Source organism: Schistocerca americana, chromosome 11 (assembly GCF_021461395.2).
Source record: "Schistocerca americana isolate TAMUIC-IGC-003095 chromosome 11, iqSchAmer2.1, whole genome shotgun sequence".
NCBI lineage: Eukaryota > Metazoa > Arthropoda > Insecta > Orthoptera > Acrididae > Schistocerca > Schistocerca americana.
Window position 1 is genome coordinate 139,860,914 of NC_060129.1, and position 26,936 is coordinate 139,887,849.

At 40.3% G+C, this 26,936-nt stretch overlaps 1 protein-coding gene across 3 annotated transcripts in view; it reads left to right on the forward strand.

Moving 5' to 3' along the window:
* Positions 1-26,936, forward strand: part of LOC124553607 (L-galactose dehydrogenase-like) — an 83,099-nt gene that overhangs the window by 34,169 nt on the left and 21,994 nt on the right. For all 3 annotated transcript variants that reach the window (XM_047127463.1, XM_047127462.1, XM_047127464.1), the window contains 4 exons: positions 1,536-1,696; positions 5,958-6,075; positions 11,690-11,851; positions 18,800-19,036. In XM_047127463.1, the coding sequence (XP_046983419.1) occupies positions 1,563-1,696; positions 5,958-6,075; positions 11,690-11,851; positions 18,800-19,036 (651 nt within the window). In that variant the 5' untranslated portion in view covers positions 1,536-1,562. The remainder of the gene's footprint in view (positions 1-1,535; positions 1,697-5,957; positions 6,076-11,689; positions 11,852-18,799; positions 19,037-26,936) is intronic.

Consider the following 26,936-nt stretch of genomic DNA (forward strand, 5'->3'; position numbering starts at 1 on the left):
GCTGAAAGTGATCCCTGCAACATCAGTACACAATTGTGCACATCGTAACATATTGAGATGAACTGACATAAAGCTCGGGTATTGATGGCAGCAACTTCATGGTGGACGCTGTCTTTCAGTTCCTGTGTAGTGTGTGGATTTGTTTCGTAGACCTTGCTCTCTTCAAGTGTCCCCATAGAAAAAAAATCACATGTTGTTAGATCCAGCGAATGTGGTGGACATAAATGTTTGCTGGCAATTTGTTCGTCAGTGAAGGCATCATGGACTTGTTCCAGGGATACCTTAGACATATGTCCTGTTGCCCCATCTTGCTGGAAGAAGCAGTATTGATACAAAATGTATCAAAAATTGCCATACGTGCAACTGTATTGAGGGCACTGTCAAAAAATATTGGTCCAATGATGCACGTTCCCATTACACTGCACCAAATGCCGATTTTTTTCATTGTGGAGTGGTTGCTGACAAACAGTGTTAGGGTTCTCTGTTGCTCAGTACCTCACGTTCTGCAATTTCACATGACCGGAAAGATGAAACCGTCCTTCATCACATTGTGATATAATGGAAAGGTTCTAACAAACCATCGTTGATATTCAAAAGCCATGTGTAGTAATCTACGTGTTTCTGACTGCCATCCTCCATTAATTGCTGGACAACCATAATGCGATTTGGCTTCAAATTAAGACTTTTCAATATCCGCTGGCAACTCCTCCTATTTACATGTGCCTGTTGGGCCAGTTTACATGTTCACTCCTTTTGGCCCTGCATAATTCTTTGAAGAATGTCTGCAATAACTTCTGGTGTATGAACTGAAGGAATTCTGTGTCGTTTTACATTTTGCACAGGTCCATAGGTGTGCCAGTTTTTATACAGGCTGGGTATTGCTCTCTTTGCTGGTAGTGCTCTATCCAGATATTTGGCCCCGGAAATTTCATGAGTTTCCTTGACTTAACCTGTTTTCACATATGGATCCACAATTTTGATTCTTTCTTCTATTGAGAAAATCATTTTGAGGACTGGAAAGAAAAACGTCTAACTTCACTGATGAAAGAAACTAAAACGCTGACAGAAGAATGCTAACAATCAGTTATTGCATAAAACTGTCAACTCATTTCCGAAGTTGAAGTACTGCATTTGCATTAAAAGGAGGGAGCAGGCTACTTTTAACTGCTCCATCCTGTACTTTTGTTAGTAAACATTGATATGATAGTGACTTAAATGCTCTTTGGAAGTCTAGAAATACTGCATCCACCTGACAGCCACGATACGCAGCTTGCACGATGCCATGTGAGAAGCCATTGCAGTGTCTGGCCCTGAAAAGCTCTGTGCTGATTGAAAAAGGTTATACCACACTGCCAGTGTTCTATTAACTCCACACAAAACAGAGAATGTATTGCAATATTGCTAATGTAAATACATTGAAATGTAAAATTGTTCTTTTTACCTTACATCACTCAAGCAAATAAAGAAACTGTATTTGCCATCACTATCTGCAACCACAGGCTGGAAGCACCAAAAATCTCCATTCTTTGTTGCAGAAACACCAGAGCACAAGACTGTGAGAAATGCTGCCCCCGACTTACGTTCCGGGTTTCCACGACGAGGAGGCCGTGAGGGCGATGCGGTACAATGACCTCGGCACGACGGGCCTCAAGGTGTCCCAACTGGGGTTTGGTGGCGGCCCACTGGGGATATATGGGTGAGTGGTGCTTGTGAAGTGTGCTTTGTTGTGCAGGAGATGTGACAAAATTTACTATGAAATTTATTTATATAACTAATAAGAAAAATTTTCATTATTTTGCCTGTATTGGTGTGATACAGTTACACAGTATTCAAAATGGCAAAGAGCAGCAGTCGGTTGTTGTTTCTGTTGTAGCTTTATTAGAGCAGATCCAGATTTCGGCTGGTAACTAGCCATTATAAATTCAATATTTTGGAGTTGTTATGCTTGCCCAGATATGTCTACACCCCATAACTAATCATTATCAGTCCACTATTTTGGAGTTGTTACACGAACCCTGTTTTACAGGCGTATATGTACTAGGCATGTATTACTATTGTCGGGTAAATGGGCGAGTTTGTGTAAGGACGGACTCGCGACGTTTACCATGTACTCTACACAACAGGAAAGGTCGCATTGGACAATGCTGCTTTGGAGGATGAACACGATATGAGAATATATCTGTGTCTCAAAAACTATTTGCATAAATATTATGATATACACATTTGAAACCGTCTTTTGAAGCCCATCATGTTAAAATTTAACATAGGGTTCTATTTAAAAAAAAAAAAAACCAAAGGTGGCCTCATATCTCTGTAATAAAAAATAGCACAAACATGAAATGTGATATTTTCAAGTAGCCCCTGTCCCTGCAATTCACTGTCCAAAAGGCATCTTTGTATCTACACTACTGGCCATTAAAATCGCTATACCAAGAAGAAATGCAGATGATAAACGGGTATTCATTGCACAAATACATTATACTAGAACTGACGTGATTACATTTTCACACAATTTGGGTGCATACATCCTGAGAAATCAGTACCCAGAACAACCACCTCTGGCTGTAATAATGGCCTTGATACGCCTGGGCATTGAGTAAAACAGAGCTTGGATGACATGCACAGGTACAGCTGCCCATGCAGCTTCAACACGATACCACAGTTCATCAAGAGTAGTGACTGGCGTATTGTGACGAGCCAGTTGCTCGGCCACCATTGACCAGACATTTTCAGTTGGTGTGAGATCTGGAGGATGTGCTGGCCAGGGCAGCACTCAAACATTTTCTGTATCCAGAAAGTCCTGTACAGGACCTGCAACATGCGGTCATGCATTATCCTGCTGAAATGTAGGGTTTCGCAGGGATTGAATGAAGGGTAGAGCCACGGGTCGTAACACATCTGAAATGTAACATCCACTGTTCAAAGTGCCGTCATTGCAAACAAGAGGTGACCAAGATGTGTCACCAATGTCACCCCATACCATCATACCGGGTGATACACCAGTATGGCAATGACAAATACACGCTTCCAATGTGCGTTCACTGCGATGTTGCCAAACACGGATGCGACCATCACGATGCTGTAAACAGAACCTGGATTCATCCGAAAAAATGACATTTTGACATTCGTGCACTGAGGTTCGTCGTCGAGTACACCTTCACAGGCACTCCTGTCTGTGATGCAGCATCAAGGGTAACCGCAGCCGTGGTCTCCGAGCTGATAGTCCATGCTGCTGCAGTCATTGTCGAACTGTTCATGCAGATGGTTGTTGTCTTGCAAATGTCCCCATCTGTTGACTCCGGAATCGAGACCTAGCTGCATGATCCGTTACAGCCATGTGGATAAGATGCCTGTGATCTCGACTGCTAGTGATACGAGGTCATTGGGATCCAGCACGGCATTCCGTATTACCCTCCTGAACCCACGGATTCCATATTGTGCTATCAGTCATTGGATGTCGAGTAACACGAGCAACAATCTTGCGATGCGATAAACCGCAATCGCTATAGGCTACAATCCGACCTTTATCAAAGTCGGAAACGTTATGGTACGCATTTCTCCTCCTTACACGAGGCATCACAACAACGTTTCAGAAGGGAACACCAGTCGACTGCTGTTTGTGTATGAGAAATCGGTTGGAAACTTTACTCAGTTCAGCACGTTGTAGGTGTCACCACTGGAGCCAACCTTGTGTGAATGCTCTGAAAAGCTAATCATTTGCATATCACAGCATCTTCTTCCTGTCGGTTAAATTTTGCGTCTGTAGCACGTCATCTTCGTGGTGTAGCAATTTTAATGGCCAGTAATGTATTATGGTTGGGGAGATACAAGGGGTGTTATGACTTAACTGCCTCACCCTGTATACTGGCAAAATCAGGGTCTATCTGGAACAGATATTAGAATTAGGCAGGATTTACATTCCTGAGCCCAGTACTTCTAATAAACTGTAGAAGAGTAGCTAATGAGGTATTCTTTTATATTCAGTCCATTGACTTCTTTGGGATGTGACAGTCCTGTGCTGCTGTCACTATCTGCTCCGAGTACTTCCCATTTCATCGTGCTTTCTTCCATCCCTCTGCAGCGTGAGGTCACCTCATCTTGCCATCTTTTCTGTTCAGAGGTCTTCAGCCTTTGATCTTCCAGTCGTATATCTGAGATTATTCTGCCTTATTTGAAGGCCAGTGGGGTAGCTTAACTAGTTCTTTATTGTATCTCCTAACCCATCTTTGAGTTGTTTGGCCAAATGTTGACACAAAACATTTTCTGTGCACCTTATTTTTAAAGGACGAGAGTTTGTGATCTTCTCTTTTGATCACATTCCAGGTTCCACTCCCTACAGCAATTGTGAGCTGATGATTGTGTGCTATAGTTTTCCTAGAGTTCGTAATATTGAAGTTTTTGAAGGGAAAAATAGTTGTTTGCATTTTATAGTTTAATTTGGTATTGGATATATATTCTGTTGTAGTCATTTATATTTACATCTAGGTTAACTGGAATAGGGAGTGATATTGAAAGTAGTTTTCTATCAGAAGGTCATTACGTTGTTTTATAGTTATATTTTCCCTTATTCTATCTTTTCTCCATTAATTTTAAAACCTATTTTCATGAAGGTTGCATTTAGTTTCTGGAACAGAGTTTCAGTTTCACTACTGTGCCATTTGCACAGGCCATTACATTTGGTTGATCAACTGTCATGTTTCAGTTTGTAGCTTATTTGGTTTTCTTACTACTTTTTCCTTGATGACATTGAAGATAGTGAATCACAGTATGTCACCTTGCTTGCTCCCTTTTCCATACCCATTCTGACTTGACTGACGAGTTTCTTGCACAACAGTGCTTTGTATACTGCGACCAGTAGGGAAATTTTGCAGTAATTCAGCAGTTTCATTTATCTCGTATCTTGTGTATAGTAACAATGATTGATTGCTTCCATTCATGCAGTATTTTTTCATGTCGGTAAATTTTAAGAATTGAGATTAAACAATTTCTCGAGTAGTTTAACCACCATATTTCAGCAATTCCACTGGCATTCCATCAGTTCCAGCTGCTTCGGTTTTTATTTTTTTTTTTTTTTTTTTTTTTTTTTTTTTTTTTTTTTTTTTTTTTTTTTTTTTTTTTTTTTTTCCCTAACTGCTGGTTACTTCTTTGTATGTTGGACCATTTACAAAAAGTTCAACTGCTGGAGAGCTGGTTTTCCCCAAATTGCTTACCAGTTTGGGGTAGTTCAATAAACCATCAAAATATTCTAGTGATAATAGTACCATTGATATGGTGAACATCCACTGTCCACAGCTGATCTCCGTAACTCGTCTTGTTCGCAGGGCCATATACTTTGTGAATGATGTTAATGTTTACATTTCGAATGATTGACTACAGCTTTTTACAGTGTTCTCCAGAAACTTCTACTTGAAATTTCTGCTTATCTTGTGCAAGAAATGCGTTAGATAAACAAATTTCTGCCTTTCTGGATTTGATGAGTGAACAGAAATGGATGTCCACAAATTTTGTTTGAACAGAATTGTAACGTAATGATGAACTTCATCTTCTGCATGTCATTAAACTACTTCAAATTATGTTAAATAATGATTAATGTGTGTAGCAGAAAGAAACATTGTAGTGAATATACATCATCATAATAAACATACCACTTACATCACTAGAAGCACATATTGTCTACTCTTATGTGCATTGACGAATTGGTAACGGGTATTTCTTCAAGCAGTTGTCTCATGCCAGTTACAGCTGAAACAGTTGTTATCTCTGCAACCAACAAAAAATGTACATACAGTGTATGGAATGTTTTACAGGAATTAGTCTATATTACTGCCTACTAAAATATTTACTGTTCTTCTTGAAACACCCTGTATAATATTACAATAGGCCAATATATGACCTGATATATTAATGTACAGAGGTGAGACAACTCCCCTGCAATGACACCACATGTGCTGTTGTAGGGACTACCCCGAGGAGGATGCGATTGCGGCAGTGCGGGAGGCGATCCGGCAGGGCATCAACTACATCGACACGGCACCCTTCTACGGCCTCGGGAGGTCTGAAGAAGTTCTCGGCAAGGTGAGGTCGAGTTGCAGTAGGCCTAATCCTCTCATTGAGGATGGAAACTGCTTTTGCCATTTTCCCATGTTTGAGTGGTGTGTATGCACTGTTGCTTAGGTGACTTTCATTGAGCAATTTGAAGTTACATCCCAGCCACCACTGCACCACTGTGGTATGTTGTGAACATCATTTACACCCTCTATATGGCAAAACACAGAAGATGTTCCATACAGTTCTACACTGTTGTTTGGAGATCAGCATACTAGCTTCCAAAATATTGAATCAGGTTTGTGGCTAGATTCAGAATTTCTTTGCGGGTACAGCTCAACACTCCACTCTTGAGAGAACAAAATTGACAGGTGAAAGATAATTTCAATTGTACCACAAGGAAGTGTTGTAGTGCCTATACAAATGATGATGTTGGTAATATCAAAACCTCCACGAGGCCTTTCGCAGATGATGCAGTTGTCTATAGATCGTAAAATAGTTGGAATCCTGCCTCTGTTATGTTTTCTACCCCCCCTCCCCCCCCCATGAATAAATAAATTTTTTCCTGCAACAGAAAATCTGGGATGGAATGTAAAAATACACTACTGGCCATTAAAATTGCTACACCAAGAAGAAATGCAGATGATAGATGGGTATTCATTGGACAAATACATTGAACTGACATGTGATTACATTTTCACGCACGAAATCAATACCCAGAACAAAAACCTCTGACCATAATAATGGCCTTGAGATGCCTGGGCATTGAGTCAAACAGAGCTTGGATGGCGTATACAGGTACAGCTGCCCATGCAGCTTCAACACGATACCACAGTTCATCAAGAGTAGTGACTGGCGTATTGTGACGAGCCAGTTGCTCGGCCACCATTGACCAGACATTTTCAGTTGGTGTGAGATCTGGAGAATGTGTTGGCCAGGGCAGCAGTTGATTATTTTCTGTATCCAGAAAGGCCCATACAGGACCTGCAACACGCGGTCGTGCATTATCCTGCTGAAATGTAGGGTTTCACAGCGATCGAATGAAGGGTAGAGCCACAGTCGTAAGACATCCGAAATGTAACGTCCACTGTTCAAAGTGCCGTCAGTGCGAACAAGAGGTGACCGAAACGTGTAACCAATGGCACCCCATACCATCATGCCGGGTGATATGCCGGCATGATGAATACACATTTTCAATGTGCATACACCGCGATGTCGCCAAACACGGATGCAACCATCGTGATGCTGTAAACAGAACCTGGATTTATCTGAAAAAATGACATTTTGCCATTCGTGCATCCAGGTTCGTCGTTGAGTACACCATCATAGGCACTCCTGTCTGTGATGTAGCGTGAAGGGTAATTGCAGCCGTGGTCTCCGAGCTGATAGTCCGTGCTGCTGCAAACGTCGTCAAACTGTTCGTGTAGATGGTTGTTGTCTTGCAAACGTCCCCATCAGTTGACTCAGGGATCGAGACGTGACTGCACGATCCGTTACAGCCATGCGGATAAGATGCCTGTCATCTCGACTGCTAGTGATACGAGGCCGTTGGGATCCAGCACGGCATTCCGTATTACCCTCCTGAACCCACCGATTCCATATTTTGCTAACAGTCATTTGATCTCGACCAACACGAGCAGAAATGTCGCAACACGATAAACCGCAATCGCAATAGGCTACAATGCGACCTTTATCAAAGTCGGAAATGTGATGGTATGCATTTCTTCTCTTTACGCGAGGCATCACAAAAACGTTTCACCAGGCAACACCGGTCAACTGCTGTTTGTGTATGAGAAATCGGTCGGAAACTCTCAATGCTCTGAAAAGCTAATCATTTGCATATCACAGCATCTTCTTCCTGTCGATTAAATTTTGCGTCTGTAGCATGTCATCTTCATGGTTTAGCAATTTTAATGGCCAGTAGTGTATTATGGAAAGGATAGTTGCTACTCATGATATAATGGATATGCTGAGTCACAGACAGGCACTACAAAAAGACAGAAAGTGAGCTTTCAGCCAACATGGCCTTTGTCAGAAATAGAAACACACACACACACACACACACACACACACACACACACACACTCTCTCTCTCTCTCTCTCTCTCTCTCTCTCTCTCTCTCTCTCTCTCTCTCTCTCTCACTTGCTCGTAAATCAGTCTCTGTCTACTGAGGCCACACTGTGAGTACCAGTGCATGATGGTAGAAGCAGGTGGGTGGTGGGGGTAAGGAGGAGGCTGAGACAGAGGGATAGCAGGGTAGGGGTGGGAATGCTGCTTGTGGGAGCGTGCAGGGACGAGGCAGAGAGGGGGTAGGGTACCTGGGTACAGTCGGTAATTGAAAGTTTTACTACGTTAAGTAATGTGAAAATGAGGTATTGTTAGCACTGATTCGAAAGCAGACATTCCACTCATTCCAAGAACATACTTTAAATTATCTAAACCTAATTAACTTACCAAATGATTGACACTGAAAGCTTGGACCATCATAATTTCCTTTATCTGTTTTGCCTTTGTGTTTGCTAGATTCTGAACTTTGACACTGTACTTTTGTTTTTATATTTTTTCCGTGTCAGATGATGCCCCCTCACCACTTAATTAGCCCATTAAGATTTGTGTAAAATATCCTAATGTAAAATTATCAATGGATGCCTTAGTCATACGAATTGTATTCCCAATACGGAACCATTACAATGTTGCGTATACTTTTGTAATATACTAAGCTTCAACTTATTTCATAAAGCAGATAACAGTTAAATCCAACCAAAGTAATAGGATCTAATGTAGCCAATTTTAAAAACATTATATAGTTTCCAAGATTATATTACATTCTTATGTCGGTCGTTAAACAGCCAGGCACTCCCTCACCATCATGGACCGTGACATTAAACACTTAATAGCTATGAATGTGTAAACAGTGTGCTACCACATATATATTTGTGTCTTAATGTCCGTGCATCAGATTAAACACCTAACATCTCTAATGTATATTCATGAAAGCCTGAAGCCACAGTAATAAATACACGATATCAGTGTGTTAATGTTGAACAAATACTATTTACTGGAAGCTGTAATCAGTTTTGGTGATTCTACTGCAAATTACGTTATGTGCACAGTGATTTTGTATTTCCATTAATGCAAGTCATACCACTGTGAAGTTCTATGATTATGATATCACTGATTAATGTCTGAACATTGAAGATAATTAGTTTTAGGTAATTTAGAATACACTACTGGGAGACTGGGATGCTGAACATTGTCAGTGTGGGTCGGTATATGGAATTTTACTGATCATACCACAAACTTTTTCACATCTCTAACTATTTCAGGTAACTTCATTTCTGAATTATGAGTGCCCTAATGAAAATTAATTACTCCAATGGAGTCAAAATTATCAGACTAAGAATCTGAATAACAAATTCCAGTGAAATTAAGTCTAAATAAGAGCGTGAGATTCCTGTGTAGTTGTTAGTAAAATAAATTAGCAAAAAAATTGTTTATTTATGGATGTAGAAAAACATGACAGGTGGGAAGAACCCACCTTGCTGTGTCACAAAGAGTTGGACAAAAATATTACTTCCCCTCCACATACATTTTTCAAAATGTCCACAATGAGAAAATCAGAGAAATCAAAGAATCGTATGGCGGTTTACTGACACTTGTTCTTCTCGTGTGGTATTTGCAAAGGGAACATGGTAGTGGTACCAGAAGTACCCTCTGGCACACACCATGAGATGAGTTGTGTAATACACATACTGGTGTAAAAGTAGAAACATTTCATTTACCTGGAAAGATTTATTTACTAGAACAGTGGGAATGAACTCTATATAATATTCTTACTGCAGGCTTTTGCACAATAGAAATTTTCTTCATGTAGCATAAATTATATTGCAGTACTGTGCAAAATACACCAGACAGTAATGATGTGTCTTGTCTCGAGACGGAGGTTCGAATTACTGTTTACAGTATTGTATGTGAGAAGGAAAATCTGTGTGCTAGATCAGTATTTGGATGCAGATATATCCAGAATCTTAATATCTGTCAGGCCCACTGTTTCAGCTTGTCATTTACAATCATCACAATAAATGTGAAACTCGAGTTTCTCCTGGTGTATAAAATATTCAACAACTTATGGGAGTGCAGCCAGATGATGTGATCGATGACCACCAATATTTTGACAGGTCACTGTCCCATCATTTTTGAGACACAAATGTAACGAGGAAGGTAATGTGACAAAAAGAAAGTGCACATTGTGATCTCACTTTTTTTACTGCAATGTTCATCTAACTTGTAAAGTTACCAACCTGTGTCTCGTGAATTTTGTTAATGTTCACCTTCGAGAACTTTCTTTAGCTAATGAATAGATTTGTTCACTGTAAAGACTTACTGTCAAAATACAGCCATGTCCATTTGTTCAATACATTGTGTTTATTGCTTTAAACTTACAATGATCAGCTTGTAAGTAAGTAACTTTAACATTTATATATAACAAGTGAGTGGTTCAAATAATCCATGAATGGTTTAAAGGAGCTTTTTGTGATATTGATAAACAAAATAGAAACTTTACATGAACACTGATTGACATAGTGAATGTACCAACTGCAAATGCAGCTCAGAACGTGATGCCCATTTCTAGACAAGCGTACAACAGAAAATCACAGTGGCAAAATACTAAGCTATATCATTTCACCTATTAACATAAAAGACATGAAAATTAAGAGACAAAGATACACTAGACAGTAAAGTAAGTTTGTCTTAACTACTTGCTCCAGTAGTAGAAAATGGCAAAATTATTGGTATTATGTTATGGCATTGGATCTCAGTATGCACAGAGATTCCCAAACTTCACCAAATAGCTTCTAGACAGTGAAATTTTCTTATTGGAGTAATTACAAAACTAACAGGATATTTTTTTTTTAAATAGAAACACTAGTGCTACAAAAATGTGCCATTGTATTTTAGAAAGAAGTACCTTTTAAGGTTCGAACATTCAGAACATAAAAATACTGAATAGGAATAAGTTTTGAAGTAATATGTTTTTGGAAGAAATAAAATGTTGCTTGAAAAGTGAAGACTAATGGACTTGTGAATGAGCTGTGTTAATTTGAATAAACAATTTTTAGCCTAATGGCATTTTGTTTGAAATAAACGTAGTCTACAACTATGGAAATATTTCTGTAAATAAAATGTTTTCCTATGAACCAAATGTATTACTGTCATTGACAATAAATTATACAGTGAGTAATAAAGTTTCATTAAATAATGCCTGACTAAGGCTTTAGAAAATTTATGCAGCTGTTGTATGTGTACTACTACTGGAAATTTGTGTGAAAACAGAAAATTACATTGGCATCATTAGTTCTTTAAGAACAAGTAGAGTAGTGCCAGCCTGCCCTGTTACAAATTTCTGCAAGTAACAATACAAATGATAAATTTCCTTCCTCCCACAGCTTTCTCTCATGTTTGTGCATCGAAAATCACCGGGATTTGATCTGCCGGAATATCAGTGTTTATCGATGATGTCACCCATCTGTATTCCCGTAAGATGTTTGAACACTGCAGCAGATACTTGGCTTCAAGTAAATGAACTGGTCAACCAGAGTTTACAGTGCTTTTTACATTTGTCCACTGTCATCTCTTCTGCAGGCCCTGAAGGGCATACCTCGTCAGGCGTACTACATCGCCACCAAGGTGGGCCGCTACACTATGGACCCGCGCACCATGTTCGACTTCTCTGCACAGAAGACGAGGGAGAGCTTCGCGAAGAGTCTCAAACTGCTGCAGCTGGACTATGTGGACATCATACAGGTGATAAGAGACTGGTCTCCACTGATAGCTAGAAACAATGGCAGGGATGGTTAGGTGCATTGGATGTACAGTGAAACCTCTTTATAACGTTTCTCCATATAATGTTTTCCTCTATGTTACATCTATTTTTTTCAGTCCTGACTAAAAGCCCATATAAACAATGTTAAATTTTCCTCTTTGCTGTGTTTCCTCTATATTACAATTTCCTCCATGTAATGCTCATCTTTTTGGAACCCTGGTCAATTATTTACCTCTTTATAATGTTTAAATGACTGGATGTAGATGCATCATTTTCCGTTCTGTGGATCCACAGTTTGCACCAGCTTGGAAAGCCTGCGCTCGGCGTGTTTCGTATGTCAGTGGCAGAACCTGGTCATGTTACATGTGACACACATTCTGCTTGCGATCTTTTTGGCGCCATTTACTTTCACCCATACACCTACTGGGCCCCATGTTTTAATTACAAAAAAATAATCATTTGATACATTGATTATTTGCAATGAATATCATATTACAGTATTGTGAAAATTTAAAATGTCATCTATGGCACTATTTGTCAAAGCTGATTAGTGGTATCCCGATCTTCAGTAATGCCCTACAATTATTATTTGGAAGCCTTCCTCTTTATAGTGTTTTCCTCTATACAGTGGTCAGAATTTGTTGTCCCTAGAAAAACGTTATATAGAGGTTTCACTCTAGTAGAATAGTTGTATGTAGGGACAGGAAAAAATCATTTGATTTTATGGACAATACTGTTTTTTGACTATTTCAGTATCTTTTTTGCCAAGTAAAGTGTTATTTTTGAAGGGCTTATTTTTGAAGTATTAATGTATTTTTTATGTCATTGTTTCTTAGCATTATGCTAAAACTGAAAGTAGAGCACAGTCGGAAAAAGAAACATTTACATTAAACCCATTAACTTACTCAGTTAAAATGAACTCTCTCTGCAGCACACGCCAATGAAAGTGTTTGAAAAGAAAGCATGGTCATAATTCAACTCAGACAGTGTTCTACTGATCTGCTAATGCCTCACTATAGTGTGAAAACAGCTATTTGGAAATTATATTCGAAAATGGAAGACAAATTGCATTCAGCACAAGAGCAGGTATTTAACAATGTCCACATTTCCTGCTGGCATTGAAAGTTGCTTTGCCACTAACTAAATTTCTGCATAATAATGATGCCATCTTTTAAGGTGGATTATGAGATGTGGCAAGTAATTAACAAGTCTGGTGTCAGAAATGTGATTATTGTACACAAAGTTACAATTAACTTTTTTGGAGAATATACTGTATTCAAACATTATGAATCACCTTGAAGGGAATGATCTATTGATACGTAATCAGCATGGTTTCAGAAAACATCGTTCTTGTGCAACACAGCTAGCTCTTTATTTGCACAAAGTAATGGCCACTATCGACAGGGGATCTCAAGTTGATTCCGTATTTCTAGATTTCCGGAAAGCTTTTGACACCGTTCCTCACAAGCGACTTCTAATCGAGTTGCGGGCCTATGGGGTATTGTCTCAGTTATGCGACTGGATTTGTGATTTCCTGTCAGGAAGGTCGCAGTTTGTAGTAGTAGACAGCAAATCATTGAGTAAAACTGAAGTGATATCAGGTGTTCCCCAGGGAAACGTCCTGGTACCTCTGCTGTTCCTGATCTATATAAATGACCTGGGTGACAATCTGAGCAGTTCTCTTAGGTTGTTCGCAGATGATGCTGTAATTTACCGTCTAGTAAGGTCATTCGAAGACCAGTATCAGTTGCAAAGCGATTTAGAAAAGATTGCTGTATGGTGTGGCAGGTGGCAGTTGACGCTAAATAACGAAAAGTGTGAGGTGATCCATATGAGTTCCAAAAGAAATCTGTTGGAATTCGATTACTCGATAAATAGTACAATTCTCGAGGCTGTCAATTCAACTAAGTACCTGGGTGTTAAAATTACGAACAACTTCAGTTGGAAAGACCACATAGATAATATTGTGGGGAAGGCGAGTCAAAGGTTGCATTTGATTGGCAGGACACTTAGAAGATCCAACAAGTCCACTAAAGAGACGGCTTACACTACACTCGTTCGTCCTCTGTTAGAATATTGCTGCACGGTGTGGGATCCTTACAAGGTAGGATTGACGGAGGACATTGAAAGGGTGCAAAAAAGGGCAGCTCATTTTGTATTATCACGTAATAGGGGACAGAGTGTGGCAGATACGATACGTGAGTTGGGATGGAAATCATTAAAGCAAAGACGTTTTTCATCACGGCAAGATCTATTTACGAAATTTCAGTCACCAACTTTCTCTTCCGAATGCGAAAATATTTTGTTGAGCCCAACTTACATACGTAGGAATGATCATCAAAATAAAATAAGAGAAATCAGAGCTCGAACAGAAAGGTTTAGGTGTTCGTTTTTCCCGTGCGCTTTTCGGGAGTAGAATGGTAGATAGATAGTATGATTGTGGTTCGATGAACCCTCTGCCAAGCACTTAAATGTGAATTGCAGAGTAATCATGTAGATGAACATAGTCCACTCCCGTATTTATACATCACTCTGCATACATATCTCCCACTGTTCAAAGCAATGATGTACACTATGTGATCAAAAGTATCCAGACACTCCTAAAAACATACGTTTTTCAAATTAGGTGCATTGTGCTGCCACCTACTACCAGGTACTCCATACCACTGACCTCAGTAGTCCTTAGACATCGTGAGAGAGCAGAATGGGGCACTCCATGGAACTCACGGACCTCAAACGTGATCAAGTTATTGGCTGTACGCGAGATTTCCATACTCCTAAACATCCATAGGTCCACTGTTTCCAATGTGATAGTGAAGTGGAAATGAGAAGGAACACATACAGCACAAAAGTGTACAGTCTGACTTTGATTGTTGGCTGTAACAATACCAGAGAAGGAAAGTTGCCACTCACCATATAGTGGAGATGCTGAGTTGCGATAGGCACAACAAAAAGATTCACACAATTATAGCTTTCAGCCATTAAGGCCTTTGTCAGCAATAGACACACACACACACACACACACACACACACACACACACGCTCATGCAAATGCAACTTGCACACACGTCTGCAGTCTCAGAGAACTGAAACCGCACTGCGAGCAGCAACACCAGTGCATGATGGGAGTGGTGACTGGGTGGGGGTAAGGAGAAAGCTGGGACAGGGAGGGGGGGGATATTATGGTGGGAGTGGCGGACAGTAAAGTGTTGCAGGTTAGAGAGACGGCAGGAAAAAGGTGCGGAGGGGGGATGGGGTAAGTAGCGGAAAGGAGAGAAATAAAAAGGAATGAAAAGACTGGGTGTGGCAGTGAAATGACAGCTGTGTAGTGCTGGAATGGGAACAGAGAAGGTGCTGGATGGGTGAGGACAGTGACTAACGAAGGTTGAGGCCAGGAGGGTTACAGGAACGTAGGATGTATTGCAGGGAAAGCTCCCACCTGCACAATTCAGAAAAGCTGTTGTTGGTGGGAAGGATCCATATGGCATAGGCTGGGAAGCAGTCATTGAGATGAGGGTTCCTTGTACAAAAACAAATTTCCCGTGCCTTATATTTCCAGTCTCCCACGACCTCCCAAAGTCCCACAGTCTGGCCACAGAGTAGCATTCCCCTCATACCTCAGTACCATCTGGGGCTGGAACAACTGAATTACATTCTCTGACAGGGTTTCGATTACCTCTCGTCGTGCCCCGAAATGAGGAATGTCCTGCCCACTATCCTTCCCATCCCTCCTACCGTGGTATTCCGCCGTCCACCAAACCTACACGATATACTCGTCCATCCTTACACAACCCCTGCTCCCAATCCCTTACCTCAGGCTCATACCCCTGCAATAGACCTAGATGCAAGATCTGTCCCATACATCCTCCTACCACCACCTACTCCAGTCCGGTCACTAACATCACCTATCCCATCAAAGGCAGGCCTACCTGTGAAACCAGTCATGTGATTTACAAGCTAAGCAGCAACCACTGTGCTGCATTCTATGTAGGCACGACAACCGACAAGCTGTCTGTCTGCACGAACAGCCACCGAGAAACTGTGGCAATTTATAAGTGGACCACCCTGTTGCTGAACACGCTGCCAAACATGATATCCCTCATCACAATGACTGCTTCACAGGCTGTGCCATATGGATTCTTCCCACCAACACCAGCTTTTATGAATTGTGCAGGTGGGAACTTTCCCTGCAATACATCCTACATTCCCGTAACCTTCCTGGCGTCAACCTTCGTTAGTCACTGTCCTCACCCATCCAGCACCCTCTCTGTTCCCATTCCAGCACTACACAGCTGTCATTTTACCACCACACCCAGTCTTTATTTCTCTCCTTTCCGCTACTTACCCCCTCCCCCCTTCGCACCTTCTCTCCTGCCCTCCATCTAAGCTGCAACACTTCACTGTCCGCCACTCCCACCATACTATCCCCTCCCTCCCCGCCCCAGCCTCCTCCTTACCCACCACCCAGTCACCACTCCCATCATGCACTGGTCCTGCTGCTCGCAGTGAGGTTTCAGTTCTCTAAGACTGCAGACGTGTGTGCAAGTTACATTTGCATGTGTGTGTGTGTGTGTGTGTGTGTCTACTGCTAACAAAGGCCTTAATGGCTGAAAGCTATAATTGTGTGAATCTTTTTGTTGTGCCTGTTGAGACTCAGCATCTCCACTATATGGTGAGTGGCAACTTTCCTTCTCTGGTATTGTTACATTCCATCCTGAATTTTTCATTGTTCGATTGTTGACTGATAGAGACCTCCGACAGTTGAAGAGGGTCGTAATGTGTAATAGGCAGACATCTATCCAGACCAACACACAGGAATTCCGAACGGTATCAGGATCCTCTGCAAGTACTATGACAGTTAGGCGGGAGGTGAGAAAACTTGGATTTCATGGTCGAGTGGTTGCTCATAAGCCACACATCACGCTGGTAAATGCCAAACGACGCCTCAATTGTTGTAAGGAGCATAAACATTGGACGATTGAACAGTGGAAAAACATTGTGTAGAGTGACCAATCACGGTACACAATGTGGCAATCTAATGGCATGGTGTGGGTATGGTGAATGCCTGGTGAATGTCACCTGCGGAGCGTGTGTAGTGCCAACTGTAAAATTCAGAGGCGGTAGTGTTATGGTGCGGTCGTGTTTTTCATGGAGAGGGCTTACACCCTTTGTTGTTTTGCATGGCACTATCACAGCACAGGCCTACATTGATGTTTTAAGTACCTTCGTGCTTCCCACTGTTGAAGAGCAATTCGGGGATGACGACTGCATCTTTCGACACGATCGAGCACGGCCTGTAACAGAGTGGTTACATGACAATAACATCCCTGTAATGAACTGGCTTGCACAGAGTCCTGACCTGAATCCTGTAGAACACCTTTGGGATGTTTTGGAATGCCGACTTCGTGTCGGGCCTCACTGACCGACATCGATACCTCTCCTCAATGCAGCACTCCTTGAAGAGCGGTCTGCCATTCCCCAAGAAACCTTCCAGCACCTGATTGAACGTATGCCTGCAAGAATGGAAGCAGTCATCAAGGCTAAGGATGGGCCAACACCATATTGAATTCCAGCATTACGGATGGAGGGTGCCACGAAAAAGGTCAATCACTAACACCCTCTTCAACAACTCTGCCGTTTTTGCTTTTATCTCTTTGGCAGACTGAAAATGCGGTCCCTTCAATGTACTTTTCACTTTTAAGAATAGATAAAAGTCAAAGGGAGCCATATCTGGGGAATACGATGAATGTTCAGGTACAGAAATGTGCCTGTCTCCTGAAGACTCTTTCACTGGCACAGCACTGTGGGCCTGCATTTTGTCCTGATACAGAATACATGAATCGTTCTTCCACAAATTCGGTTTTTTCTTTCGTACTCTTTCCCTCAGCTTGATTAGGACTTATTTGCAGTATTCCTGATTAAGGACTTGTCAGATGTCAGTTGTTTTGTGTAATCTCATTAATGTTCTGTACGTTTGCTTGAGTTCTCGAACTCGCAGATCGACTGGGGCATTGACCACCTTCAGTCTCTTCTCGCCCTACTGAAAACAGTTTTTGCCTTTCAAAAACTCGTCCACATTATCATCAAACACTTTCTTTAACATATAAAAACATTCCCCCATTTGTGACTCTTTAATTTCACAAGGAGTTTAAGATTAATGTGGTGCTCAATTTTTAAGTTCGCTGCTGTTGTGGTATTACTACAGAAAAATGTCCTCTCAAGCTGAGGCTCAAAACCAAACTAAAGCCAACAGAAAGACGAAACAAACGGTAGCTGCAACTACATCCCAGTACCAGCCTCCTCCTGTGTGGCTATGCAATGGGAGTTGCACAGTCTCATTATTTAATCACCACACTTTGTAAAGTAATAACTTTATCTGCCGACATCTCATTTCCCAAAACTTTTGGACAGCAAATCGTGCTAAACTAGTGAATGAAAAGCTGAGGTATCGTACTTGGTTTTTTATTGCATTAACACTTATGTTCTGTGGAAACACTCAGTTTAATAGACACATCACATTTACAATCTCTGAAAAGTGCTTGATTTATGGCACAATTTGTTGTTCAAAACTATCAGAAAAATGTGATGCTGTGAAATAAAACTCCACATTCTAACAAAATGTATGCAATGACTGATGGAGTGTATAAGCATTTACTTCATTAAACGTATTACAGATGTGGAGCACCACTTTACAAAAGTATTTCATAAAGCTTCAAGTGCAGGTTGCGAGTTGAGCTCGGATAGCTCAGTCAGTGGAGCATTTGTCTGCAAAAGGAAAAGGCTGCAGATTCCAGTCCTGGTGTGGCACACAGTTTTAGTCTGTCATGAAGTTAGTTTATGTTATTGTGTTCCTCCACAAATGTGGAAACATTCCATTACATTTGATGTCAGTGAGTAACTCAAAAACTTTTCCCCTCTCATGTTTCCAGGTGCACGATGTGGAGTTTGTTCAGAACCCAGATGTAATTATCTGGGAGACTCTTCCAGTGCTGCAGGAGTTTGTGGCAGTGGGTAAAGCGAGGTTCATCGGCATCACGGGGTATCCTCTCGAGCCGCTCCGAGAGATCATCGAGAAGAGTGGCAGCGTGAAGGTGGACACAGTGCTGTCGTACACCAGAGACACTCTCGTAGACGACACACTACAGCGGCATCTGCCATTCTTCAAGGTGTGTTTGGCCATCAGTTTTGATTTAGTGTGCGTAACTCATTGATACATTTACTTGTCATGCTCCACTGATTCCGAAGTGCTATTGACAAGTTTAAGTTCAGCTTCTTGGTTTTCCTTTGGTGCTGCACGTTACGCCCCCTTGCTGAGACCTGGGCATTAGTGATGAGTGTAGACATGTCACTACACGGCAGGTTTAAGATTACAGTGGAAATTTTTCTGCCTATCTCAGTAGCTTTTCAGTTTTGGCAGCTGAGATGTGTATGGCTACATTGTTGTGATCTAATCATCTGTTCTATAAAGGAAATGACAAGGTGTCAGGGTTGTATTAAGTGCAGATTGTGGAAATACTTATAAAGAGCAGCACTGAGAATGAATTATTCGATGCCAACTTAAGTGATAACTCCTGAGCAGATTCTGAAAGAAATAGCCGTAAGCCACCTACATCAGCTGGTGGACAACAAGAGAAGTAAATGATAGCTCTTCCAAGTCCGAAAAATCTAAAAATGATTGGAACTTAAAAAAAGGGATTATCAAAATTGGACTGAAAAAAAAGGAAAAAAGAAAAAAAAGGCCATCTTTACGACTCTGCAGATTTGTAACAACCATACGTTCGCATAGCATCATCAAAGATAGAATAATTTTTACACCTCAATAATGTTCATCTTGGGTGAAAATCTTATAGCAACTGCAGGAGACATCACAGAAAGCACTACAAAAATATTGGCCACAGAGCAAAGCGGGCTGTTCGGATAGCTCTGGACCAGGTAGAAGCCCAGATGTGGGACAGTTGGTGCAGATAGACGCACTAGGCAATAGTGATGCAGCACTCATCTTGCCTCATAGCGTGCACATCTGCAGAAGCCAAAAGGTTACAAGTCGACATGAAGTAATTTCAATAAAAAAAAATTAGGAAATGATTGAATTTTCAAGCATACAAACATTCTACATGTTTATTTTGGAAAAAAATTGGTGATCATAAACATTAAGAGTGTTGCTTTGTAGCTTTTTATAAAAAACCTGTAGATTTCACTTTTGAGATATAGTCACTTTTGTTTTAAAATTGTCATTTATCATTGCTAAAAATAAGCCATCCCAGAAATTGATGGAGTGGTTTGTATACAGTCATCATCTGAAGAAATAGAAATTTCTCATGAAACTTTTCATTGTATACGCTTTTTTATGATTTTCATAATGACCTAACTCAACAACACTATAGACCAGCCCAGTAGTGCCATTTTGCTGATGCAGTCACACATTGGTGTATTGGGTGTGTAATGGAGTCATGTTAGGAGGTAAAAACTTAATTATGATGAGACAATCATCAGATGAGAATCTTCTCATTGTGATGTGAAGGGGCATTATCAAGCAATAGAACATCCTTCTGTGGAAACCCCCTCTCTTCTTGAAATCACCAAACATGGGGTACAAAATGTGTGTGGAACCTGTTTTTGAAAATTTCACTATCAATGCATGCTCCTCTTTTGTAATAAAGCAGAGGGAGATCCTTAATTATGGTATCCCTGAATGCATGGGGTTTATGGGGTTTTCCAATCACTAGTAGTTTAACTTTGTGGTTCCCAGAAGCTTTAGCACACAAAATTGTAATGCATTCTTTAGACACATTTTGGTTGGCAGCTATTCGAATACAGACCACTTTCGTCCGTAGGACATCTTTTGCTAGTTTTTTTACTAAACCATTGCAAAAGAGCAGCACCTAATCTGTCAAATGGAGATCTCTTCATGCTTTCTTGTGCAAATGGTCCAGAACTAGAATCTCATTTCCTGACAAAATCCTGTACTTTCTGCTTATTCTTCATAATGCCCCAAAAGAGTCTGCATTCCAATACCATAATCAGCATTTAATTTTGCAGCAGTTTTCTCCTTCCTAAATCTTTTAATTACTGTAATTCTAATTTTTGTTTTAATGTTTTTGTTTTCGGTTTAATGTTTTCGATACAAGGCTAGTTTTTGTGTACTCTAATAACCTTGACCAGCAGTTTGCTATTTATCCTGAACATTGTAAGGGCACATGCTCAAGCATGTGTAGTTTGCTGTACTTGCATGAACTTGCACAAATGAAGATCAATCAAGCATCAGGCAGCTTGAACAATCATAATGCTCGAAATTATCCCACATATAGTTGTGCATACTTGAACATAGTGTTCGATTGTGCGAGCCCATTTGCAGTTACCTGTGTGGCTGCCTTTAGGCATCATTGCTGGTCTGTGGAAAAATAACAACAATAATTCTGTAACTATACATATTTAGATGAGGTACATGGTGTATACTGGCAGCACATCATATCTTAATGTTTACTTTGTTGGAAATTACAGAACTGTCATTTAGCGCAACTCTTATTCTTCCTAAGCTGTACGTGTGTTCGTTAGCCTTTGTCTAAGCGTTAGTTGGTCCACATTGTAAGATTTCATTTACTTGCATGTGACATTTTTGCATTTCATTGCACATTACCTTGCTGCTACAATTTAGTTGCCTGTGCACTGCATTTGACTTGCTAAAGGTTAACTGATTGGGGGGGATATATCATGAGAACTGTAGTGGGCTGGTACATTGGGATGATAGGGAGGGAGTTTTCTTTGTATGTGTGTGTGTGTGTGTGTGTGTGTGTGTGTGTGTGTGTATGTGTGTGTGTGTTGTCATGTCATGTCATATAGAGAGGAAAGTGCCCGAATCTGGATCCCTGTTTGGTTTTATGATAAATATTGAAAATTGTTAAATAGCTATCTTTTTAATCGTGATATCTGTACTTTATCAGGTTATTTATTACTTATGAAAACATATCTACATCTAAATACATGCTCTGCAAAACACTGTGAACTACATACAACTTCATAACAAAGGTAGCCAAAGCCATTAAAATTCATTGTAAATTGAAATTGAAAAAAACTGCAAACAACTGTTAATTGATAATTTATTCGTGGCCAGTTTCAATGATTAAAGCAGTATCTTCGAATGGTCCTTCGTAGAAAAGAAAGCATCCTTGTAATCTGTATATTTTAAAAATTGGATTAAGGGCAGCCAATAAAAGTAAATCTAAATAAAACTACTTATAGCACTGTCACACAGATTAGCACATGGAAATGCAATCAATATTCATAGTCACAGAATGCAACTCCATGAAGAGGGTAAGTTGTGAAGCTCACATAATACTACGTACAGAAAGCTGGTTGAAGCCTGAAATTGATAGCAGTGAGGTTTTTGGGGAAAAATTAAGTGCGCATCAAAAGGATAGGCAAATGGGAAATGGAGGTGGTGTATTTGCCACAGTAGACAAGAAACTCAAATGTACCAACATAATAATTGGAGCTGCATGAGAGATTGTTTGGGCAAGAATCAGTATCAGGGGTGGGTATAAAATGATAATTGGATCCTTTTTATAGCCCACCAGACTCATCTCCTGATGTAACACAAAACTTTAAGAGAAAACCTCAGCTCACTTGTACAAAAGTTCCCCAATCATATTGTAAACACCGGTGGAGACTTTAATCACCCAACAATCAATTGGGAACATTACAATTTTGTTAGTGATGGGCAAGATAAGACATCCTGTGAAATTTTATTAAACATCTTCTCTGAGCAGATAGTTCAGAATCCCACTCATGATGGCCATAAATAACCTGACCTCTTTGAGGATGTCTCATTGAAACTGGTATCAGTAATCATAATGTGATTGTGGCAACAGTGATTACCAAAGTACAGAGAACAACTAAAGCAAGCAGAAAGACATATGTTCAGTAAACTAGATAAAAAGTCAGTAGTGTCATATTTCAGTGAGTAACTTGAAACTTTCAGCACAGGACAGGGGAATGTAGAGGAACTATGGCTCAAGTTTAAAAAATAATTGGCCATGCACAGGATATATATGTACCCAGTAGTACAGTACATAGTGGAAGGGACACTCCATGGTATACATTCACTGTAAAAAAAAAATCTAAAGAAACAGAGACCCCTGCATAGTAGAAGTAAAAGAAAGTATAGGGCTGCAGATAGAAAGATGCTGAATGAAACACATTTGGCTGTCAAGAGGGTGCATAAAAGCCTTCAGTGACTACCATAGCAGAATATTGTCAAATGATCTCTCACAAAACCCAAAGAAATTCTGGTCATATGTAAACACTGTTAGTGGCACCAAAGTTAAGTGCCCAGTCCCTAGCGAATGAGACAGGAACTGAAATTGAGGGTAGCAAAGCACAAGTTGAAATGATTAATTCTGTTTTCAAATGTTCCTTTACAATTAAAAACCCAAGATAATTGCCCAATTTAATCCTTGTACCACTGAAAAGATGAGTGAAATAACTATTAATGTCAGCAGTGTTAAAACTGAACGACACTCCAGGGCCCAATGGAATCCCTGTGAGATTATATGCTGAATTTGCAGCTGAGTTAGCCCCTCTTCTAGCTGTAATTTATTTTAGATCCCTTGAACGAAAAGCTGTGTCCAGTACTTGGAAAAAAGCACAGGTCACACACGTCTACAAGAACAGTAGCGAAAGTGTTCCACCAAACTACTGTCCAATTACCTTGACATCAATTTGTTGTAGACTCTTAGAACAAATTGTGAGAGCAAACATAACGAACTATCTTGAACAGAATGACCTCCTCAATGCTAACCAGCATGGATTCTGAAAATGCCAATCAAGTGAAACCCAACTTGTAATTTTCTCGCAAGACGTACTGCAAGCCTTGGATCAAGGCAGTCAGGTAGATGCAGAATTTCTTGAGATCAAAAAAGCATTTGACCCAGTACTATACCTTTGCTTATTATCAAAAGTACAATCCTATTGGGTATCGAGTGAAATTTTTGACTGGATTGAGGACTTTTTGGCAGATAGGACGCAGCGTGTTACCTTGGATAGAGTGTTATAAAGTGTTTTGGGACTCTTGCTGTTCATGTCATATATTAATGACCTGCAGATATTTTTAATAGTAATCATAGACTTTTTGCAGATGATGAAGTTGTCTATAATGATTTACTGTCTGAAGGGAGGTGCATAAATATTCAGTCAGATCTTGGTAAGTTTCCAAAGTGGTGCAGAGATTGACAACTCGCTTTAAAGGTTCAAAAATGTAAAATTGTCCACTTCACTAAATGAAAATACATAGTATAATTGGCCAACCATACAAAACACCTTGTTGTAACACTTTATGAGGATATGAAATGGAATGATAACATAGGCTGTTGTGGGTAAAACAGGTGGGAGAGTTCAGATTGTTGGTATAATATTTGGGAAATGCATTCAGTCTATAAAGAAGATTGCTTACAAATCACTGTAGAATACTTCTGAAGTGTGTGGGGCCCATACCAAATAGGACTAACTGGGGATATTGAACATCTACAGTGAAGGGCAGCATGAATGGTCACAGATTTGTTTGATCCACGGGAGAGTGTCACAGAGATACTGAAGAAACTGAGCTGGTGGTCTCTTGAAGATAGGCGTAAACTATTGCAAAAAATTCTACTAGCAGAGTTTCAAGAACTGGCTTTAAATGATGACTCTAGGAATATACTACAACCCCTATGTATTACTCACATAGTTATTGTGAGGATAAGATTGGAATAATTACTGTACACATAGAGGCATTCAAACAATCATTCTCACCACACTCCACAAGTGAGTGGAATGGGAAGTAACCCTAATAACTGGTACAGTTGTACGTACCCTCTGTTGCCATGCATTTCATAGTGGTTTGCAGTCTAGGTGTAAACTTAAGATGTAGAAGTAAACAAACAATAACCGGCAAAGCACTGGGCTGAATAGTGCGGGGATGAGGCATTGTGGCAAAAAGAACTGTAGTTAATGTAATAATCATGATTAAAATGTAATACAAGAAGCATAAAATAAGACACCATCAGTATAGCATCTATCTGGAAAACCTAACCCATTAATCAGCCCCATTACCACAAAGATAAAAAATCCCTGATGGAAAAAGTTATGCAAGATTAAAAATTGGGAAGTGAGAAGTTAATTAAGCTGTTGGGTATACATCTGCATCCATGTGCAGATTGAATGCAGATGAAGTTCTCAATGTATTAAAAAATTTTATAAGGTTTTAGGCCATGTTTAAGACACTTATCAATAACAAACTAGTCAGAACCGAGAATGAACATCAGATAACTAGGGATCCCATTTTCAATGGCACATCCAAGAAATCAAAAGAAAAGAGCAATGAAAAGTCTAACGTAACTTGAATGTCCAAATATACCAATACATGAAATTTACATAACCTGCAGTGGGTCGTCGCGCGTGTTGAGCACTGGGGCCGGTCAGCTGTACACTAAAGTGGTGGTGATCTCCGTATAACCGGAGATGCTAGTGTGCAATCCAAGACCACAACATATGATAGGTGTGATGGAATTTTGTGCTCCAAAGGCTGCGGAGCTCCTTAACAACAGACCACTGTGAAGTGCATAGTAGAGGCTACTTTCCATGTACCAGTTATTAGAGCTTCTTTCCATTCCGTTCACATCTGGAGCACAGGAAGAATGACTACTTAAAATGCTTGGTATGTGCTTGGTAATTAGTCTGGTCTTGTCTTTACAATCCCTGTGGCGTGATAGTTAGGGGACTGTAGTACATCCCTAGATTCCTATGTTAAAACTTTGAAAGATGGCTCGCATGGAATAGTTTGAATCTGAATTCAAGAGAATGGCAGTTCAGTTCTTTCAGCATCTCCATGATAGTCTACCACACCCCAAACACACTTATGACTATGTGTCCAGTATCCCCTGTTAGTCTCATTTCGTACAGGTCCCACACACTTCAGCAATATTTTGAGGATGGGTTGAATGAGTGTTTTGTAAGAAAATACCTCTGCAGACTGACAGTAATTCTGAGTATCCTACTGATGGACCATTCTGCCACCTGCCTCACACGCAAGTGGGCCTATGTTATCATTCCATTTTGTATCCCTACAAATTGTTACACTCGGGCTGCTAGGTTTCTTACCGGCAGATTCGAACAACACGTAAGTGCTGTGGTGTTGCTTTGAGAACTCAAATGGGAATCCCTGAAGGGAAGACAAAATTCTTTTCGAAGAACACTATTAACAACATTGAGAGATCTGGCATTTGAAGCTGACTGCCAAATGATTCTACTGCCGCCAACATACATTGTGCATAAGGACCACAATGATAAGATATGTGAAATTAAGGGTCACACAGAGGCCTATAGACAGTCATTTTTCCCTCGTTCTGTTTGCGAGTGGAACGGGGAAGGAAGTGACTAGTAGTAGTAGTAGTAGTAGTAGTAGTAGTACAGGGGTACCCTCTGCCACACACCGTACGTGTGGAGTATCTGTGTAAATCTAGGTGAAGATCTAGATCTGCAAGAGTTGCCCAATTCCAATTGTGATTTGTTGATGTAATCATAGGATACGGTGCTTTTTTCATTTTGTGAAGTGCAGAATTTGGCATTGTGAATATTTAACCCTTGACTGAGCGTGCTGTTTTTTTATAGCACAGGCAGGTGTGCAGCATATTTTGTACACATGTAAAGAATAGCTGTCGTCATATTACTGAGACAAACACACACAGCCAGAATCACAGTTTAATATTATTAGGGAACCCTCCATACTGTAAATCGTGTATTTTGATGTGCTTCAAATATGTTGTAGGGGTACTTACCCTGAGTACCTGGTTATCTGTTTTTTTAGCGATGGGCCTTGGTATTTGAGAAAATCAATTTTGAAGTTCATTGCATGCTTTGTATACCTGTAACATTAGATGTATTCCGAGCAAGTCAGTGTAGTGCAGCGATAAAGGTTCACGGCTACTGTGGTGTAGGTACCGTGTTTGAATCCTGCTCCCATAAGTTTTTTTTATGTATGCGAAAACCATCCAGAAAATTTGGTCCTAACATTCAAAAACGAGTAGATGAATT